This window comes from Diachasma alloeum, unplaced genomic scaffold (genome assembly GCF_001412515.2).
Source record: "Diachasma alloeum isolate Michigan unplaced genomic scaffold, Dall2.0 Dall_scaffold_00201, whole genome shotgun sequence".
Lineage (NCBI taxonomy): Eukaryota > Metazoa > Arthropoda > Insecta > Hymenoptera > Braconidae > Diachasma > Diachasma alloeum.
The window spans coordinates 1368265-1389633 of NW_021680366.1; the positions used below are offsets into that span (position 1 = coordinate 1368265).

The following is a 21369-nucleotide window of genomic DNA, read 5'->3' on the forward strand; positions in this document are numbered from 1 at the left end:
AAAAATTCAAAAAAATTTGACTTGTCTAAAGAATTATAGTAGTTTTTAGAATAATATATTTCCCGAAATTCGTAAAGAAAACAAATTATTTCGAACAGTTGAATTATTTTTTCCCATGTTATGTGAAATCGCTCATGACGCGACGTTGCCGGGAACTCGCTAAACGCGTCCGGGCAGTGTAGAGTGGATTCGGCAACGCTAGAGTCTAGATAACACGGGGAATCCCCGCGGAGGTGACCAGAGTCACAGGCTCGCGTTTGGTGACGAGACTAGGGTTCAGAAATCGTTGAATGCAGCCGAAACCCCTAGTTTCTGGACGACTGGGCCATATTTTATTTCATTTATTAAATGTCGATCAATAAAAACAATAATTGATCACATGATTACACATGAGTAATATTATTGAAAGATGAAATAATCAGTACAGTTTTTATTTTAATTAAGGAATATTCAATGCAAGTTGAAATCGTCCAGAAATTGATCTGTTTACCGTATGTAGGAAAACTTGAGAAAAATTCTCTACAATTTTGGAGCACATGAGGTATCCGGTTGGATTATTCCATTTAAATTTCGACGGATAGAAATACAGTATTTGCAGACAAAGTTAATCTGCCTTAAATGTTCATTTTAACAACTAAATCATCATAATGGAGTAATAAAATACGATACTGTCGAGTTAATTAAATGATACAAATGGATTTTATTACCATTTTTAGAGTATTACTGATGGATAATTAAATCTTTCAATATTTTTAAAATTGATCACTGAATTTCACATTTATGACAATCATTCAAAGTCGATGAAAGTCAATCTCCTGAACACATTTTTCTACTTTTTTGAACAATTTAAGAACCCCGCTTGGACTCTATTTTCCACATTTCGAGAGGATCATATTCTATGTAGTATTGAATATTCAATACACTGTCAGATCTGCTATCGGCATTGCATTACTAATGACAATGTTCAATGATTCATGAAAATCTTTATTCAAGATTTAAATTAACCAATCCAAGATTTAGACTTACGGCAGAACATTTTCTGCATGCCGGTGATAATATTATTCATAAAATCGATTCTATCCGGAATATTCATCGTCATAATGTTAAAATAAACTTGAAAAGATTTCCATTTTTTCTGCCAAATTTGAATTACCCCAATTAAATTTTTAAAGAATGCAACTACATCGCTTTCTATCCATTAGTATTCAATAACTATTTTCAGAAACTAACACCAAAGTTTTGTAAACAATGCCAATAACCATCGAATTTCAAAAATAACAATTCAAATGATCAAGCCTGATTGTTCACATCTCTATTCACCCCCTCCCCCCTCACTTTTTATTATTATTTACACCAGCAATCATTATTATTCCCCCGCTAAAGCATTCCCAATCGTTCAAATACTCTGTGAATCCCTGAATTTTCCCTCCAATCTCCACAATCACAAAAAAATCACCAACTGTTAATTCATAAAACATTCACGAAAGCCCCCCCTGCAAAAACGCTCCCAGAACTGTTGCGCTGTGTACGAGAGATGTGTACTTTTCACAAAAAAAATTTTGCTTTCCTGCTGAATTTGTCCATAAACCAACTCTACTAACTGACCATTGACGATAGTACGAACCTGAAAAAAATTCTCCTACGAGTACGAAAAACTGTAAAATAAAACAAAAGCTGATTTTGCAATTGTGACGAGAAATCATCTAGATTCGCTTGCCCTTTATCACTCCGTAAGCGAATGACTAAGCATTAAAAAGGAAATGCCGCTAGAGAATCATAAGCCGAAAAGCATTGAACTGACATTGATTAACAATCATTCTGTGTGTGTATTGTGTCTAACAAAAAAAAATCTCGGATAAATTCTCACGTTGTCTGCTGAAGCGTGCATGAAAAATCGTCTCGAGGGAAATGAATAAAAAGACATTGAATTAAAAAAAAAGTAATAAATCCTTTTATCGCAATAAAAACGTGAAACGATATTGGATTGAGGAGAAGGAACAAAGAGGACGATTATGGAGTTTTTTGTCAAGAGGAATGGCGTGAGAAAGTGATAGAGAGAATAGTAATAAGGATTGCAATGGAATGGAAAAGAATTAGGAATCCTTTTGTGATAAAAGGAAATTTCTCACTTGATTGAAGGCGCTTTATAAAATTCAACGAAATGAGAGAACACATAATAGAATAGAAATATTAAATGTGAGAGAATACGAGGATCGGGATCATTGCATGACCTGCTTCATCGTATCTACAAATGTGTGCCATTTTCATTGATTTTTTTTTCCCAGTCTTTTTGAACGTTTTCTCTGGGAGAAAGAAATGTTCTCCCATTCTGTGCTGTTATTGTCTCTGTGTTCCGTGTGGCATGTGAATTTTTTGATGCAAGAGTGCACGTTTCGTTTTTGTTTCTCTGATGGAGATAATTCATGGGGAAAATGCGGAGATTGTTATTGAAAATTTGGGTGGATAGTGATTCTAAATTCTTCGTTTCGACGATTGTATGACAATGATTCAAACAATTCGTGATTTATTGGCAATGATGTTGATTTGCTTTTATGGAAATTGTGGAAACAGAATGGAATTCCAAATGTTTGATCGCACGAGGTAAAATGTACATTTAAAAAAATGTTTGTCTAGACGATTTAATGGTGAGAACGACTCAATAAAATATAGGTAAAAGCTATTTTTAATCGTTTTGATGAATATTCCCTGGTATTTCACTTCGTTTTAATTGAAATGTTGAAGAGAGTTTCCAATACATCTATATTTTAAACGATTAGATACACGAAAAAAATTGGAAATCTTTTTTTGAACGAAACGTTACGGTCTATCTCAAGACAATTTTATCTGGATAATTCAAACCATTTATGTTTCATTATTAATGGAATTGATTTGATTTTACTAAAATTATGGGAGCAGAAAGGGATTCTGAATGTTTGATCCCCACTTAATTGCATGAGATAAAATATCAATTTTTTAAAATCTTTGTCTAGACGATTCAACAATAGGTAAAATCTATTTTTAATTATTTTAATGAGCATTCCCTGGTATTTCACCTCGTATTAATTGAAATGTTCAAAACCGTTTCCATCTACATTTTTAACAATTCGACACATGAAAAAACAATTGAAAATCTTTTTTTTTAACAAAACGTTGCGTTCTATCTCAAGACAGTTTTATCTCGATAATTCAAACCATTTATGTTTCGTTATTTATGGGAACAGAAAGGATCTCCGAATGTTTGATCCACACTTCAGATTGCGTGAGATAAAACATCCAATTTTTTCAATTTTTGTCTAAACAATTAATAAAAAAATGTTATTTAGAAATTTCACTGTGATAAAGATTTAATAAAATCACATAAAATTCGCTTTCTACAATTTTAATGAACAATCGCCACTATTTCACCTCGTGTTAATTGACATATTCAAAGGAATATTCAATACATCTCTACATTTCAATCGATTCAACACTCAAAAAAAAAAGTTGAAAACTTTTTTTTTTAAACAAAACGTTACGTGCGGCTTCTGCATGTAGAGCTGCACGCGCATCAATTTGCATGACGTACAGGTGTGGAAGAAACGTAGCAAAAAAAAGGGAAAGAGAAAACGTTGAAAAACAAAATTTTACATCGTATTGAATGGAGAGGTCTGTGCTGTTCAAATGTATTGAATTTTTTATTCTCCCATTTTTTTTAATACGTCACGTAGCACCAGCGTCACTTTGTGACACTTCAAAGATTGCATCGCATATTATATAGCTACGATTCACCCCTGCTGCTCCATTTTTTTATTTTTTCAATATTTTTTATCTCTGTCATGACATTCTTTTGTGTAATATCAAGCATTTCTGCCTGCTCATCGTCACGTGTTGCTTTGTTATTTCATTGTTTATGTTTTCAGCTTTGATTTTCATAGTGATAATTCCAGGGTGACAATATTGATTTTTTCTAATTCATAAAACGAAAATTTTATCAACTTTTGTTTTTTAACTTTTTTTTATTATTGGGAGTACTGATAAGAATAATAAGTTTCCATTCAGTAGACTCAGAGGAGGAAAAAGGAAAATGTGATGCTGAATTTCAATCGAATGAAAAAAGGAAAGTGTAATCGCTGTAATCTAATCAATTGAATTATAGATGAAATATTTCATTTTACTTGAAAATTTAATTGTGGATAAAATTAGTGAAAATTATTAATACTGTCTCCACGTATGAAAAAATTCAACAGAAAAACTTATCGAATTGACTAGAAAATTCTATTGGAATGCTCTAGAAATTCTATTGGGATTCTAATAAAATTCTAGAGAGTTTTCGTTAAAATTCATTTGCTTCTTGCGCTGATTCTATGAGATATTTCGTTGGAAAAAGTCGATGGATTTCGATTTTTCTATATAAATATTCTCTTGGAATTTTTTCTATATTCTACCGAATAGAAAATTATTATCCTCTTCAGTACTCCCAACAATAAAAAAAGTTGATGAAATTTTTTTTTAATTGCGTCAAATAGTCGCTTTTCGGCTCTTTCATTTTGCCCCACTCTCCCCTATAAAATTAGCCGAACAATCCCGAAAATTCGATACTGTCGCCTCAATTCTCCAGTGATAAACCCCAAAATGTTTGAAATATAAATTTTCCCTTCTCAATTTTCTTCTTATCATTCCTCCCTTAATTATATCTCCCCTTAAACTCCAATGTTAGCTACATCTCCACGAAAACTTGGAGGATTACTTCAGTGCCTCAATCCACAAAACTTGAAGGGGAAAAAAATAGACAAATCCATGAAATATTCATTTCAATCTGACCCACAAAATACATATTCGTAGAATATACATTCAAAAACTTTTCACTAAGAGATGAAAACTTTGTTAACTCGACCGCAATCCCGGTATTCTCTTCCATTCCACCCATTTTTCTTGTCCACAAGTCTCGTAAATATGACATTTGAAGTCATTGGCAATTTCCCTTTTCATCAGTATCTCGTGTACATTCAATGTTTTATGAATTTCCGTCATTTTTAACCGCAGACTGGAGCTACTTCATCCAAGAGTTTTAATTTACCTGGTACATTGTAATATTTTTTTTTTCTTCACGTCAATTGAACTTTTTCAGAATCGCGATGGTGAACGTGGAAGAAGTGGAGGAAGTGATTTCCAGAGGTCAGACTCGTCCCCTGGCTCACGACCTAGCTCAGTGCTACCAGACCTTTTGACCTCATCGCCGGGTCAACGACAGGACAAGTCAACCAGTGAGGAGGTCAGGCATCTCTATTATTATTTTTCACTATTTTGATTTTCATTTTACTGCCTGTCTTGTTACTGGATGTTTCCACCACTTTATCATCCACACTCGAACGTGAAACCAAATGATAATTTCACTTTTGTACCTTTTTTAATCGATTCAGTCCGGTGGACAGAGGGACGAGGGCGGGGAGAAATAGTGGCGAGAGTTTGGGAATTAATTGCAACAGTATTTCAATAGTTTGAGGCGCTTCCTCTGGACAGTTTTCAACGGATGTTTGGGTTCACGGTGGAGATAGGATGGTGGAAAAGCGTGTTATTGGAATTTCATTCTGAATTTTGGTGGTTATCACTTTATGGAAGGACTCGGTATGGATATTTCAGGGATCGGGGGTAGGGAAAATCTATTTAGAGTTGGGAGTAGTTGCTGAGGGACATTGCATTGCGGGTTTAAAAGGATCTGGAAAAATTTGACATCTTATTTTGAAGTGCATTGAAGCCACGTAGGCGAGGACTTTGATGAGAAATTCTTTTTAGAGAAAGTGAGGGCGTTTTAGGAGGGAAAAAATCGTTAAATTTCAAATATCCCTGAAAATTCGATAGAATTCCACATTTTTTAGCGCCAACGGGACGAATATTCCCCAACGTACTTGAATTTTCAATCAAAACATGAGTAGGGTGAACAGGCCAATTGTTGGATGGTTAAGGGAAATTTAAAATTTCGTGGTAGAATCTAAAATAAAATCACCTAAATGAGGATATGATGGTTTCCATACCTTCAAGAATGTCTTATTTTGCAAAAAAAAACATATTTGAAGGGAAAGTAACAAAATAAACAATAATTAAATTAAGAAATAGTTGAGTGCAGCCGAAACCCCTGATTTCTCGACGAATGGGCCATATTTTTTTCATTTATTAAATGTCGATCAATAGAAAAAATAATTAATCACATGATTATACGCGAGTAATATTATTGAAAGGTGGCATAATCGGTACAATTTTTATTTTATTTGTGGAATATTCAATGCAAGTTGAAATAGTCCAGCAACTAACCCCCGTTCAGAAATTGACCGGTTTACCCTACTATTTATCAAATAACGCTAAATTTTGAATTAATTATGAATTCAAGAATAAATTTCTACGAATTTTCCGGACTTCTATTAATTTTCATAGAACAAATGAACTGAAGTTCACAGTTTCTATTGGTTTTTTCATCAGAATCATGAATTTCCACAGAGAAAATTTCCTCGCAATTCCAGTGCAACTGTCACTTGAAATAAATTTCCAAAAAGTCTATTGAAAATTTCAGCCCAAAATTATAACATTGTAAATCTTGCCCACCTCTTCCCCCCTTTCTCAACTTTCACGTCAAGACCACCCAAATCCAATTTCCCCAAAACAAACAGAAATAAAAACAAACCCCTGTCCCTTTCGCATCCCAACTCCGGACAACCGATTAAAGAAGAAAACGAAAACAGTAGAAAACTCCCATCGATCACTCGCAGATCAATACCCCATATTGCATTTCGTATCATTGCAAATATAGCAGTCCGTTTTTCTGGAATAAACGCATCGAGTCCTTCAGAGAGTCCAATAAACGCCCAAAAAGATTGATATCACGAGCAATCTCTCTTCCCACAAAAAAAAAATCGAACCCAGAGGGAAAAATAAATGAAAAACCACCTGAAAGAATGAATCAGATAGACTACAAATTAGCTAGAAACGTCCCGTCCTTGTGCTTTATTTCCGTACATGTTTGAAAATAATTAAGTGAGGGTCTCTATCAATTTAAAAAAATTCACTCGCAGAGGTAAAAAAAAATAAATAAAACTACTGTAATGTGTTCTGTGTACTCGTATCTGGGGGCAATAAAAGTGTATCACGATGAGATTGATAAGGGCCATCCAAGGCTCCTCCAGCGTTATTTCTCGTCCTTTTTAAACCCATAAAAGGATGGGAAATACGAGCCCCAGACTATTTCTTTAGTACATACCTAGCCTAGCAAATGCTTTGAATCGTAATCGTTTTATTTTCAATTTTATTCCTCTTTATTTATTTCGTTCATTTGATTTATCATTTTTTGTTCATATTCTTGTTTATCATTCAGTGGACATTCGAACTACCATAATTTTCATTGTGTTTGCCATACGCATCACTATCACTCATTTTATATGTATGAAAAAGGGAGAAAGAAACTGAAAAACAAAGTTATGGAAAAATACGAGGAGTGGAAGCTGTTTTCATTGTCGTTTCTTTCTGCCTTTCATTCGTCTCCCCCTTCAGATTCTTCAATATTGTCCCCATTTGTGCTTTTTATTTTTCATCAACATACATAAGTCTCTGAATAGTGGAAATCTCCCATGTCTCCAGGAAATGGAGAAATATGATACAATGAGTCCTGTTTGTCCTTCATACCTTTTCAATTGAGAAAAAGTCTTGCATAAAGAGAATAACAGATGCAGTCAGAGAAAATTGGAAAAATTTGAGATATTGCAATGGAAAAATATTAGAGACTAGTTTGTCTTCCGGTTTAGAGGGGAAATTAATTTTGGAGATTGTTGAAAATTCAGTAGCGGAGCGGTTAAGCGGTTCATGTCAATCTTGACGATTGTCCAGTTTTCAATGAATATCTCTAAATCTAAAGGAGATAGCAAAATTTTTGTCATTACCTTTTTTAAAGCCCTCAATTCGCTCTACAAAAAAGGTAATTACGAAAATTTCATTATGTCCCTCAGATTCGGAGATATTCCTCGAAAACTCAGGGAAGAGCTAAGTCGACTTGAAAGGTTTACCGCTTTGCTACTGAACGCAATTCTTTATTGGAAATTTCTTCTGAATGCTTGATGAACGCCTCAGAATAACTCCATATCGCATCTGTTCATCGATAATTAGCAGATATTATATTTCTTCACTGAAAATTAAATGACAGATTTTCACGAAATGAAAATGTACAAATGTACATATTATAAATACACGTCCGAATAAATTCGCCCCGTCACTCATAAAATTTATCTGAAAAATGTGTCCCCTTAATTTCGTTGAACGGTTTTTTTAATAATATAAAAACGTGACTAATTGAGGATTATGTTGTGTGTTGTGGGACACGCGGGAGCTCTAACTCGAACGCCAGGGCCCTATCTACTGACCACCCCAATCCCAATACTAATTGCAATGTAAGTATTTATCCATCTACATCAGATCAGTGTCGCTTCCGTCTTTACTCTCTTGAAATGAAAAATAATGAAACAAGTTTCGTGAATACTTGAGGAATAACGGTACTGAAACCTTTAACTCCAAATCTTGATGATAACAAATTTTTCGGGCTCTAACTCTCAATTTTTCACCTAATTGGCATTCTATTATTTCTTTTATTTACAAAATTTGGGAGAATGTTTTGTTTTAATCATCTGCCATCATTAATGTTTGTTTTTGTTCAATTTATCGAGTGAATTTGTGTTTTTCATTTATTATACTTTCAAAATTGCATGTGAACTCTACCTGGTGAGGAATTTGATGAGCTGATGAATGTGAAAATATTACAAAGGATGGATTGTCGAGGATTTTGTGTATTTACAGAAATATTCGCGCAAATAATCCATTCTGTTGTGGTTCTACCAATTTTCCTGAGGAATTATTCACATTCGTAATCAGATTTGCCGCAGGGAAGATGGGATAGTTTGGACGTAATTAATGAAGTCATTGTAATCATTGAAATCACATGGTTATATTTCCTGTAATTGGCATTTCAACCCATTGTAGACGACAATTATCTGAATTGAGTTTTATTGCACAGAGAGAAAAAAGTTTCAATTTTGAGGGAACTGTCTAGTTCTTAAAAACTCTTGTCCTTTATAATTGTTCTGAAGGCCCTCCTTTGACCCTCATGACTCTTCTTATGACCTACAAATTCAAAAGAGGAAATACTGGTAAATTTTAGTGCAATTATTGAAAATTTAATACAAAAGTTGTCGCAAATCAGAACTTCTTGTCGGATTTCCAGGTTCATATGTTTGAAAATTAGTGACACGAAACCTTCTTTTTATTTTTCACCCATGAGGTACACAAATACAACAGATATGAAGGTCATAAAAAGGTTTAGAAGGTTTAGAATTCCTAAGTGGCATAAGGGTTTAATAACTCTGCAACATCATCAATAAGTATTTTTATCCCACTATGTTAGACCCTTATGACTCTTCTTATGACCTTTATTTGACCTTTATAACCCTTACGAACCCGTGAAGTCAAAGTCAAAAGAGGAAATCCTGATAAACAATAAAATTCTCTGAAATCGATTAGCAAAGTAACGGAAAATCAGAATTTATGGTTTAATTTTTAGCATCATGTTATTAAAAATTAGTTAAAAAAATACATGAGATTCGTAAAGGTCGCAGACAGCTCAGAAGGGTCATGAGCTGCCTGGAAATTGAACGGATTCAATAATTCTTAAACATCGCCAGTATATATTTTGCGCGATGTTTGACCTTTACGACTATGTTTACGACGCTTATCTCGCCATTACAACATTCCTGTTTTTTATTTGACCCTTGTGACCCGTACGAACTTACGAAATTTATTTTGCTACAAAGTCAAAATAGAAAATGCTGGTAAATTTCAATTAAATCATCTGAAATTGAACAGGAAAAGTTCGGAAAATCTGAATTTGCCGCACGATGTTTGACCCTTCTGACTATGTTCCAAACCCTTATCTGACCCTCATGACTTTTCGTAAATTCTCCGCGCTCTATTTAGTTCTACCATCCCCTAATCATTTGTGATTTCAATTACGACAAATCCATAGTAATCAGTCTATAATCAAACGAATGATTCGTAATCATGTTTCCGAAATATAATTATGTCACCTCGATTCGAATGTGAAAAATCCTTCGAGTTCCATCAACTCCTCATTCTCATCAGTGAAAAAAGAAACGAAAAAAAATGGAAATAACAGAGGAAAACCCGCGACGAGTGAAAAACCATTAACAAAAATGTTCACCTAATTTATACTTTTTTTTCCCCCGAATGATTACGTTGGGTCTATTACCACTGTCTCTCTCATCCGTACTATTTGGCCTTATTTCCCCTTCTCATCGCAGTGGGAGAAAGAAAAAAAATGATAATTGTACAGTGGCTTTGCGATAATTAGACCTGGTGTTATTGTTATTGGAATTTGCTTCTGCATTTCCACTCTATTCTTCTACTTCTCTTCCTTTTTACTTCTGTGTTTGGCTTTCACATTCCGGGGCATTGCATTTTCCAGAAAGAGAGAAAGCAAATGACCATAACACATTCTCTCGACAATTATACGATGAATACCAATAAATATTTCCTATTCTTTTGTTTATTGGTTGAATACTGGTAGAGGATGAGTATTGAATATTAGTGCAACTGAAGTAATGCTTGAGAAAATGATAGATCCTTTGTTTTTTCAATAATTAATTTGAGTCTGTGGCTATTCTTACGGATTTCTAACTCCAATATCGTGTTTCCAATTAACAATAATCATATTTTTTATCATTTTGTCGTTGAGTGAAATGAGATGAGAAAAATTCTGGGGATCTTTGAATAATTAAAAAAACGATCAATTGAAAAGAACGGAAATTGTGGGATGAATGTTCTTATTCCACTCAACTGATGGCTCGATTTTTCGAGTTTTTGAATTTCAGTTGCTTATAAAATCGCCTCTGTTCGCAGTATCGACAAGCTGTTAAAACCCCTGCACCTCTTGCACTTCAACAGAAACAGAGATCCTTCCTAACGTTTGGATTTGGCGCTGGACCAGCTAGAAGAGAATCACACGTTAATGTCAATGTAACACCTACGAGTCATGATTTAGCATCGGATACACCGGAAATAAGGAAATATAAGAAGAGATTTAATAGTGAAATACTTTGCGCTGCTTTATGGGGTAATGGAATCATCAGTAAATAATATATATTTCCAAAAAATGTGAACAGATTTTATTTGCGAAACGGAAATGCTCATTTTCATTGTCATTACCTCTTCATTCTTAAAGTTGAAAGTTTGAATAATGAAGGGAAATATTGGTTCAATGCTACTTAGTTCTAAATCAAAGAAGACAGAAGAAGCACAATAACTTGTATTGTTTGAAAAAAAAGTGAAGGATGAGTTTTAAAAAATTGTTTTGCTTTTTTATAATTTTCAGGCGTGAATCTCCTAATTGGCACGGAGAATGGTTTAATGCTGCTGGACAGAAGTGGCCAGGGTAAAGTCTATCAATTAATCAGCAGGAGGAGATTCCAGCAGATGGAGGTACTGGAGGGGCAAAACATTCTCGTTACAATCAGTGGTAAAAAGAATCGTGTCAGAGTGTACTACTTGTCGTGGCTGAAGAGCAAAATTCTTCGCACTGATGGCCACAGTGACGTAAGTACCATAAAAGAACGAAAGACGATTCGTTGTATTATATTTCGAGGATGAGCACTATTGATTTTCATTTACCACTCAACATCTGAATTTCCACGGTGATTTCAAAGAATTTTCGATATACGGTAAACAATTTGCCGTATGATATCTAACTGGTCGCCAGTCGGAACGAGAGTCTATTGTAAGTGGTTTCGTGAAAAGATAATGGAATAAAATTTTGAGTGAGATGTTTCGTAAGCTTCTGAAATATCTCTTCAGGCGTTTTGATTTCAATCTTTGTCCTGAGAAAATTAGTTTTGTGACGTTACTGTTCTACCACTCCACGACTTATCGAAAACCGAATGAATCTCAAGTATTTGGATGTATTAAAGTTACAATTTCCATCCATTTAACAATTATACAATTTATTAGTTATAATAATCATCGTAGAAAGGAATTAATCTGATTAAGATTCTTATTTCGTGATTAAATATTGAATGAGAATGAATTTATAATCAAGGATATGTCAATTACGGTTCTACCACTCCACTACTTGAATATTTAATTGTTGATTAATTTAATAATTGAAAATCGTTAAATTCTATTACTTGATTATTTATTAAATTAATGACAATTGTAATTGATGATTATGCCTGCCTCTGCTCCTGAGCAAATTAGATTTTCGACGTTCCATTATCGCTTTACTCTACTTCTTATTGAAGAAATAAATCCCGAAGCTTCGGGAATAATGAAATTACATTTTCCATCTATTTAACAAATGAACAATTTATCTTTAAATGGAATTCATTTGATTTCGAATCGAATGAATAATTATTACCTCTAAAATCCAACCAAAATCAAACCAAAATTTCGGAAAATGCATGAAGCACGAAAGGAGGTATTTCAACAAATGAAGTTCAACGCATGACGGATGATTTCGAAGATTAATGAACCGTATGCACCGAAAATACGCATAAAAGCGGTTGAATAGTGAATTTATGTATTCAAAAGATATAACGAGGTATTATCGGGTCTGGGGATTATAAATCGAACGGGCGAATGGGATGCTGAAATCGATCAATTCCGGCGTTTGATGACGATGCACATCCCTCCAGTGTAAAAACTCAATCACTAATTCCATCATTTTTTCGTACGTACTCAATCCCTGCAATCAAAAAACGCAGGCATATGAAATTTTGATGCCTCATGCTGAAATATGAAATTTTCATATGAAAGTTTTGTTTATTGTCCAGATTTATCAAACGAAAATGATATGCCGGACAAATTTGTGATAACTGGATTTGAATACCGAATGGATGGAGGATATTCCAGGCTTCTCATATTTACTCACAAGAGCATTCATTTTTCCATTCAGGGGCCGCTGGGACAAATTCTGAGATAATAATTCATTCATATTCAATGAGGAAACATCTTATTTCTAATGAAAATAAACAATTCAGTTTATTTAAATTTTAAAACAAATAAATCCTAACGTGGACCTCTGATGACGTTCCACATTCATCGATCGTATAAACTCGTCCTCTAATTTTATCATTTCTTCGTACATACCTAATCCCTGCAATATAAAAAACGCAAGAAGCATCTTTCAAAAGTGTAGATGAATTTTCATGCACTAATGGATCTGTAAAAATTTGGATTTCTGTTTTAATGCGTTTACGTTGTTTTTATGACGTTTTTCGGCATGAGACACCGAAATTTTATGTTTGCGGCAGTTGTTGTGAATACATTTGTCAATACATTGTTGTGAATGCATCTTATTTTTAATGAAAATAAACATTTCAGTTTATTTCAATTTAAAAACCGATCAATCCAAACGTCTGATGACGTTCCACATTCATCGAACGTAAAAACCCGTTCTCTAATTCTATCATTTCTTCGTGCATACACAATCTCTGCAATATAAAAAACGCAGGAGCCGGAAAAACCTTTTATAAGGGAGGATGAAATATTCTGGACTAACGTATCTAGAAAAATTTGGATTTCCGTTTTAACGCGTTCTCCTTTTTTTTGTATAACGTGTTTCGGCATGAAACATCGCAATTTTATGTTTGTGGCAGTTGTTGTGAATATAGATGCATCCGCCAATTCGATGTACAACATGGCTCGAGTTGGAAGACTCAATGCAAAGTATATAAATTTTCATACGAAAGTTTTGTTTATTCTCTGTTTATTTTGTCAGATTTATCAATCGAAAATGCTATATCCGATATATTCATTTTAACTGGGTTTAAAAATCGAATGAATGAAGGATATTCCAAGGTTTTCACATTTACTCACAAAGGAATTTATAGTTCCATATTCAACGAGAAAACGTTATTTTATTTTTCATGAAAATAATATTTTCACAGTTTAATTTATTTACAGACACAAACGGTTTATTCAGTTTAGTTCTGTCAATATTAGTTCCTCTCGATAGTTCTATCACACAGATTTGAAAATCTCTCCATGAATTCATTGAATACCGAATGAGCAGCAGTTAATTGTTTTTTTTTACTTTTTGTTGAAAAATTAAGCAGCAAGTGGAGAGGCGCAATGGCTGGATAAACGTCGGTGATCTTCAGGGAGCGGTGCATTTCAAAATAGTTAAATACGAGAGAATAAAGTTTCTGGTTATTGCCCTGAAGGACTCCATAGAGATATACGCATGGGCACCAAAACCCTATCACAAATTCATGGCCTTCAAGTCGTTTGGTGAACTGGCTCACAGGCCGTTACTGGTTGACTTGACTGTTGAAGAGGGATCACGACTGAAAGTCATTTATGGAAGTGCCGATGGATTTCACGCTGTCGACTTGGATTCTGCCACTGTTTACGACATTTATCTTCCCAAACACGTGAGTCTTGATGATTTAGGTTTACATTTCTCTCTTTATGTTGGGGAAAACAGTAGATAGCATATTTTTTCAGGAATTTTCTTTGTTAATTTTTGAGACCCGACTCTGTTATCTAATTTAAGAGAGCAAGATTGCTTTTTTCGTCGATTTTTATCTCGAAATTTCAACTCGATGCCGCGTCACTCAGAGACCCCTGAAAATTACGAATTTGAAATGAAAAACAAGTAGAAAAAATTCTGAACATTTTGAATGAGTGATTTTAATTAATATTGAGGAAGAAGTTCAATAAAGGAGATATAAATAATGTATAATTGCCGTGGTAAATGGCGGCCTGTCAGTCGGCACCATGGGGGAGGAAAGTCGAAATAATAAATCCTTTGGAACAGCGCAACCAGATGATTGTACGAAAAGACGCTCTTTGGAAAATTTTGTAATACTTTTAGGGATTTTTTTATCGCACTTTTACGATGAATTCTTAATCACTTACAGCAATCTCCCCAATTGAAAATTGTCCTGTCTATCATCTGTCAATTTTGTCGGGGGCGCAAAAAAGGAGGAAAGAGCGATTTTCCTATTTTCAATTCCTGAAATTCCTTAAATTTTTCAAATTTCCACATCAATATCGAGCAAAAAAATTTATAATTTAGATAAACAAATAATGAAGCCGTGTCTTAATTTGGATTTTCCATTAGGGGAGCAGCACACGGTTAGAAATTTTTCATTTTGTAAAGTCAACAAAATTGGCTTTTTCATATTGAGTGATTATTGATTCAGTTGAAAGAATTGCTCTTTGTATTGAAAAAAAAATTATTAAATTTCATCAACATTTCAACCCGTCACTAATATTTTTAAAAAAGTCAAAAGTGTCCATTTTATTTATTTATTATTTTGTAAATAAACTCTTGTTTAAAAATCAAAGATAAAATCCAAAACAGACGTAATAAAAACATTTTCGTTCCAATTCAATTGTTACAGACTCAGGGACCCATTTGCCCTCACTGTATCGTTGCTCTGCCAAACAGCAACGGTATGCAATTACTTCTTTGTTACGACAATGAAGGAGTTTATGTCAATACGTATGGTAGAGTGTCTAAGACAATGGTACTCCAGTGGGGTGAAATGCCCACTAGTGTTGCGTACATTGGTACTGGACAAATCATGGGCTGGGGTAATAAGGCCATTGAAATAAGGAGTGTCGAGAGTGGCCATCTTGATGGTGTCTTTATGCATAAGAAGGCTCAACGGCTCAAGTTCCTTTGTGAACGTAATGATAAGGTGAGAATGACAAAAATTTAATTCTTCTTACCCTCTACCTTGAAATTTTATAATTCTACTCTGTTTTCGTTGTTTTTTTACTGTTCTGTGGTAGCTCTCCCGAGATATGCGGTAGCGTATCGGTTAAGGACGTTTAACCTTTCAAGTGAACAACTCAGTTGTAATTTACATTTGAAATTTATAAGATAATAATATATTATATATAGCACATCAGTTTTATTATTATTAATAACATTATCGTGATTTTATACATATCATTTATTTTTATATTATATAAATAAGTATTTTTTATTCATAAGCTAAGATAAAGTCCAAATTTTCTTAAGGATGTTTAGCCGAAACCCACATTATTCACTATAATTTTGATATTGTCTCATATGCCAGGTTTACATTTGAGTCACACGTTAGTAATAATCTTAACACTTCTAATTGGATGAGAAAAATAATTGGTAACGTGAATAATTTATTCAGTCAATTTTATTTTTCTTTTCAATTAAGTTGTCCACTTGATAGGTCAAACATCCTCCAGTCTAGCACATGATTGGCGAAATAGATTGCTGACCAAAAATGTTTCACCCATTTGTTAATAGAGGATATGCGAACGTTGCATTGAGAAATGAAACGTTTTACATTTCTCAATATTGACAAATACTATGATCGGTGGCCATCCCTTCGTCATTGCCAGTGATTTTATCAGGAAACATCGTTGAAAAATACATTTGAATTTGTCTGTGCAGGTATTTTTCTCATCAGCAAAGGGTGGTTCATCCTGTCAAATCTACTTCATGACCCTGAACAAACCTGGCATGGCTAACTGGTGATCCCGAATGCGGCCAAATATGGCCCCACCGTTAAACGTACAATTACCAACTCACCATTTACCCCGTGTATCTGGTTACCTACCACAATGTCCACGTATTCATCCCTTACTGCCACAAACACGTTATTTGGATTATCAACAGTGTATGCATCGTGTCAATAATTATTATCCGAGTGATAATAATTTCACTGGATCAGACCATAATCAGAGAGATCGTCGTTATCATCAGGACAGAAGTCGTCATCGAGTTTTACAATCCAACAGCAGGGAATTTAATGCTATCGAGGGGAGGAGTTACAATTATTATTCGACACGCAAGGACGAGAACTACGAGGACTTTAGGAATGACAGGTGTGGACGTGTATCAGGTCGGAGAATCAGTTCTGTTCCACTGACTGGTATCAATATTTTGGTTAAACGATTTCTGTGTTTTCTCGTTTGTCCCACGTTGAGATCATCCATGCGGTATGGGCAGGATTGTTAATTTTTTTTTTTGTACTTGGTGTCGAATTTTCGTACTTCGTAAATTAAATTCATTTTTACCATTTTTTTGGAGAAGTTTATTATTGAATTTGGTTTATTTGGGGAGATTTCAGGTGTTTCTTGAATAAAATCTATGACAATTGCTTCAATTCTCTTATTCTTTTTCTATTTTCTATGGATAATAATGACATTTAATGGAAAGGATATTAACTTGACGTCAAATTTTTATCTTTCACGAAATTAATCCGTTTTCATAATTTCTCATCGAAGTTAATCAGCGTTGATTAATGTTGTCAATGTTTTTTTTGGGAGATGCCAGCTTTTCCTTGAATAAAATCCACTCCAATAGCTTGTAAATTTGGCATCTTTGTTACGCATGATTTATGATTCTTTAACTCTCTGATCTTTTCTATTTTTAGTCCTTTGTAATTAATTCCGCAGACGAAATTGATAAACTCGTGCCTGGAATTTGTCTCCTCCAATCCAATTTCATTGAAATTAATACTCATCTGTGTTCACGTGACCGATCGACCGAGAGAGTATTTTCTCGTTTGCCCCACAACGTGAGAATAGTCTTAAATTCTCCAATTCTCTAATCCTTTTTTCGTTTTTCTATGAAGGATAAAAGTGACATTTAATGCAAAGGATATAAACTTGACGTCAACTTAATCCATTTTCATAATTTCTCATCGAAGTTAATCAGCGTTGATTAATGTTGTCAATGTTTTTTTTGGGAGATGCCAGCTTTTCCTTGAATAAAATCCACTCCAATAGCTTGTAAATTTGGCATCTTTGTTACGCATGATTTATGATTCTTTAACTCTCTGATCTTTTCTATTTTTAGTCCTTTGTAATTAATTCCGCAGACGAAATTGATAAACTCGTGCCTGGAATTTGTCTCCTCCAATCCAATTTCATTCAAATTAATACTCATCTGTGTTCACGTGACCGATCGACCGAGAGAGTATTTTCTCGTTTGCCTCACAAACGGGAGAATGGTCCTTATCCTTTTTCTATTTTTTATGGATAATAATGACATTTAATGCAAAGTATATTAACTTGACGTCAAATTTTTGTCTTTCACGAAATTAATCCATTTTCATAATTTCTCATCGAAGTTAATCAGCGTTGATTAATGTTGTCAATGTTTTTTTTGGGAGATGCCAGCTTTTCCTTGAATAAAATCCACTCCAATAGCTTGTAAATTTGGCATCTTTGTTACGAATGATTTTTGATTCATGAACTCTCTGATCTTTTCTATTTTTAGTCCTTTGTAATTAATTCCGCAGACGAAATTGATAAACTCGTGCCTGGAACTTGTCTCCTCCAATCCAATTTTATTCAAATTAATACTCTTCTGTGTCCGCGTGACCGATCGACCGAGAGATCGAGGTTGACACACATAAATGCGCAATGCAGTTCCCCCGACAGCCCCTCGAGATCGTTTTAAATTTATAATCTCTGCTGACTGAATCTCGCCCCTTTCAACTCTCACGTATCCCTCATTCCAATTAAACTTTTTCATGAAGCTGGGGGAGTTGGTTCAACAAGAGAGAAAAAATAAAATAAATAGGTGTAAAAACTCTACTTGGTTACAGGTGTTTCATTCAAAACTCAATTGTCGGTTAATTAAAGTGGGTTAACAGTTTTTTTACATATGCGTGTCTATGGAATTCATTCGTATGAATCTTTTATAAATAAAATATTCCGATATTTGATCAGTATCGGGATGAATGGAGCAGCGATTTTCATGGGGTGATTGTTTTTTCAACTTGATAGGCGTGAAATTCGACACCATGTATTTTTTATTTCTGTCGGCGAATCGATGTACTCACTCGTTTGATGATAAAAGTTTAGCATGAAATATTGTTTTTTTGTCTACAATATCAGTGAAATGGTTTGACGAGAAAAAAAAGATTTTTTTTAAAGACGATTTTAAACCTTTTTTTGATGAAAAAAAATTTTTCGTGAAAAAGTGAAGACAATTATTCTATTTTTCTTTCTCCCCCTGAATTTAATGATTTCATGAACAACTGGAAATCATAAAGTGATGATAATTACATCACGAAAAGCCACGTTTATATCAATTTTAACTGATGGAATAAACTTTATGACGTATATTTGATGGAAATGAAAAAAAAATGAGGCGACGATTCGACGATTGATGTGTGATTTGAAGGGAGATTCGAATTTTTTACAGACGAAGGAACAATATAACAAATTAAAAGTAGACATTTTACCGTAGGTTATCGAGTTGCACGTAATGCGGCAATTTTTTAAAATCATTGTTTCACATTCGACCGTCCCTCTTACGATGAAAAAAAAAGAAAGTTGAAAATGCGTGGAATGGGCTTTTATTGTCTGATGATAAAATCCGTACATTAACGCCATCCAATGAGCCATGAAAATAACAACTCGTGAGTGGGAAGGAAAATCCAATTATCGACAATGTAATACACACATTTATCGTGCAATAATACTTCCGAGGTTGATATTCAGGCGATTTTGTTTCACTGATCGGGCATAAGGGGGGAGTTGATAATTCCCTCGTAATCATCAATTTTTGTACAGAAAAAATATGAGAATTGAGCGAATGAAAGGGTTTCACAATCTTCAGGATCCAGTGGAACATCAAAATTTGATGATGAGAGTTGTTTTTTTTTCGTAGAAGCACTAACTATGCGTTTTCGGAAAGCACATTTCTCTTCATTCATAATTTTTTATTTATATTCTGGAAATAAATTCCAAGAAGTCGGTTCTATTTTCATTCAGACGCATGGAAAATAATGTCTACGGAATATTTTTCAACATTTCTCACATTTTTTCCTCTCACCTGAGGAAAATAATATTTTTAATGAATGGGAATTAGAACGACTCATCTTCGATAGTGTAACTTTGTACATACTGAAGTATCTTACGGTGCAAGTAGAGCCAAGTTGGCCGTCCACCGTTAATCGATCGAAGTATCTCCCTCGTATTCTCGATACCTGATACTGTACGTTTTAGGTAGTTTTGAGGGTAGTTCTCATGGGTATTCTCTCCACTTCCAGTATAACCGAGGACAGTTCCTCGTGCATTATAATTTGCGATTGGATACTCGTTTCAGCAATTAATTACATTAACGCAGGCCCACGTCTACAATATAAACTTGAAAAAAAAAGAAAAAAAAACTTCAACTTAGGATAAATTTTCTACTTAGCTGATGAAGTATGAGCAAAATTTTTTGAATAAAAAAGTGAATGAAAAATCATTTTCAATGAACGAAAGAGGGACGTCCGGACACTTGAGAAAGAATTTGTATTATTTCTCTTTTCGTTTCGGTGCGTCGGTATTGAAAGACTGTTTTATAACGAGGAAAAAAAAAATTGCGGAAAATGGTAGAAAAAAAAATGTGACAAGGAAAATGATTGAAAATGACAAAAAAATGTGAGAAAATGTGAGAAAGTGGCTATGATATGGGAGTTATTAAGGATTTAACAGAAAACAAATTATCGTTACATTGTTGTATGAAATACCATTTTTCTCTTCTTCCCTTCCTTTCCCCGACTTTTCATTTTATAATGCTGATAACTGCCTCTACGATAATAATCAATTTTGCCTCCTAATTTGCCCAATTCTTGCTTTCTCTTAATTGTTCCCCCGATAAAAAATAGCTTTATGCCCCCTCCCCCTCCTCCCTCTCCCCTAATCCTCCAGCCTTTTATATATATTCTCCCAAAGATGGTAGTGATGATTTTTTTTATATAATTATTATATCAATCAGTTTATTAAATGTAATATTATTTTTTATTCATGTGGTCAGACAAGAAAAAGTAAAAAAAAATGATTATCACATCGCGATATATTATGATTACGACTTTATTATCATTATTATTATAGTTAAGGTCAAATATACGGACGATTCGTAAAAAAATGAGTGCTTTTTTCATTTATTTCTGGATCAATATCCTTTGCTCCTTTTGAGAGTTGTTTCCTCGTTTTTTTTCATCGAACCTGTGAATGAGTGGAGGAAAATTCCTCAGCTATCTGAACTGATTAATTAGTTGAAAAAATTGTTTGAGGGAGGAGTGAGCCTGGGCGTTGATGGAGAACTTCTTTGGGGTCTTTGAAAGTTTTACACTGGGGACATTGGTGGTGAAAAGGTAAAACGGCTCCAGATTTGATCGATAGAGAACTTGCATGTTTTTGCTTCCGAATAGAAGCCTTGTTTGTGACTGATTTTCGATTTTCTAATTTTGATTGCAAGTGGTCTAGAATATTATGAAACGTGAGGAAATGATGTTTTTAGGGTCATGTCTGTAGGTATGTATCCGACAACTTGGGCTTTTGGTAATTAAT

At 34.1% G+C, this 21369-nt stretch overlaps 1 protein-coding gene across 11 annotated transcripts in view; it reads left to right on the forward strand.

Moving 5' to 3' along the window:
- LOC107035876 (serine/threonine-protein kinase mig-15) overlaps window positions 1-20191 on the forward strand; it is a 54997-nt gene extending 34806 nt beyond the window's left edge. For 6 of the 11 annotated variants that reach the window (XM_015253493.1, XM_015253502.1, XM_015253497.1 and 3 more), the window contains 6 exons: window positions 5108-5251; window positions 10927-11140; window positions 11399-11619; window positions 14133-14453; window positions 15429-15728; window positions 16466-20191. In XM_015253493.1, coding sequence (XP_015108979.1) covers window positions 5108-5251; window positions 10927-11140; window positions 11399-11619; window positions 14133-14453; window positions 15429-15728; window positions 16466-16549 — 1284 coding nt within the window. In that variant the 3' untranslated portion in view covers window positions 16550-20191. The remainder of the gene's footprint in view (window positions 1-5107; window positions 5252-10926; window positions 11141-11398; window positions 11620-14132; window positions 14454-15428; window positions 15729-16465) is intronic. The other 5 variants (XM_015253494.1, XM_015253503.1, XM_015253504.1 and 2 more) reach the window with 3 other exon arrangements.
- The last annotated feature ends 1178 nt before the right edge of the window (window positions 20192-21369 follow it).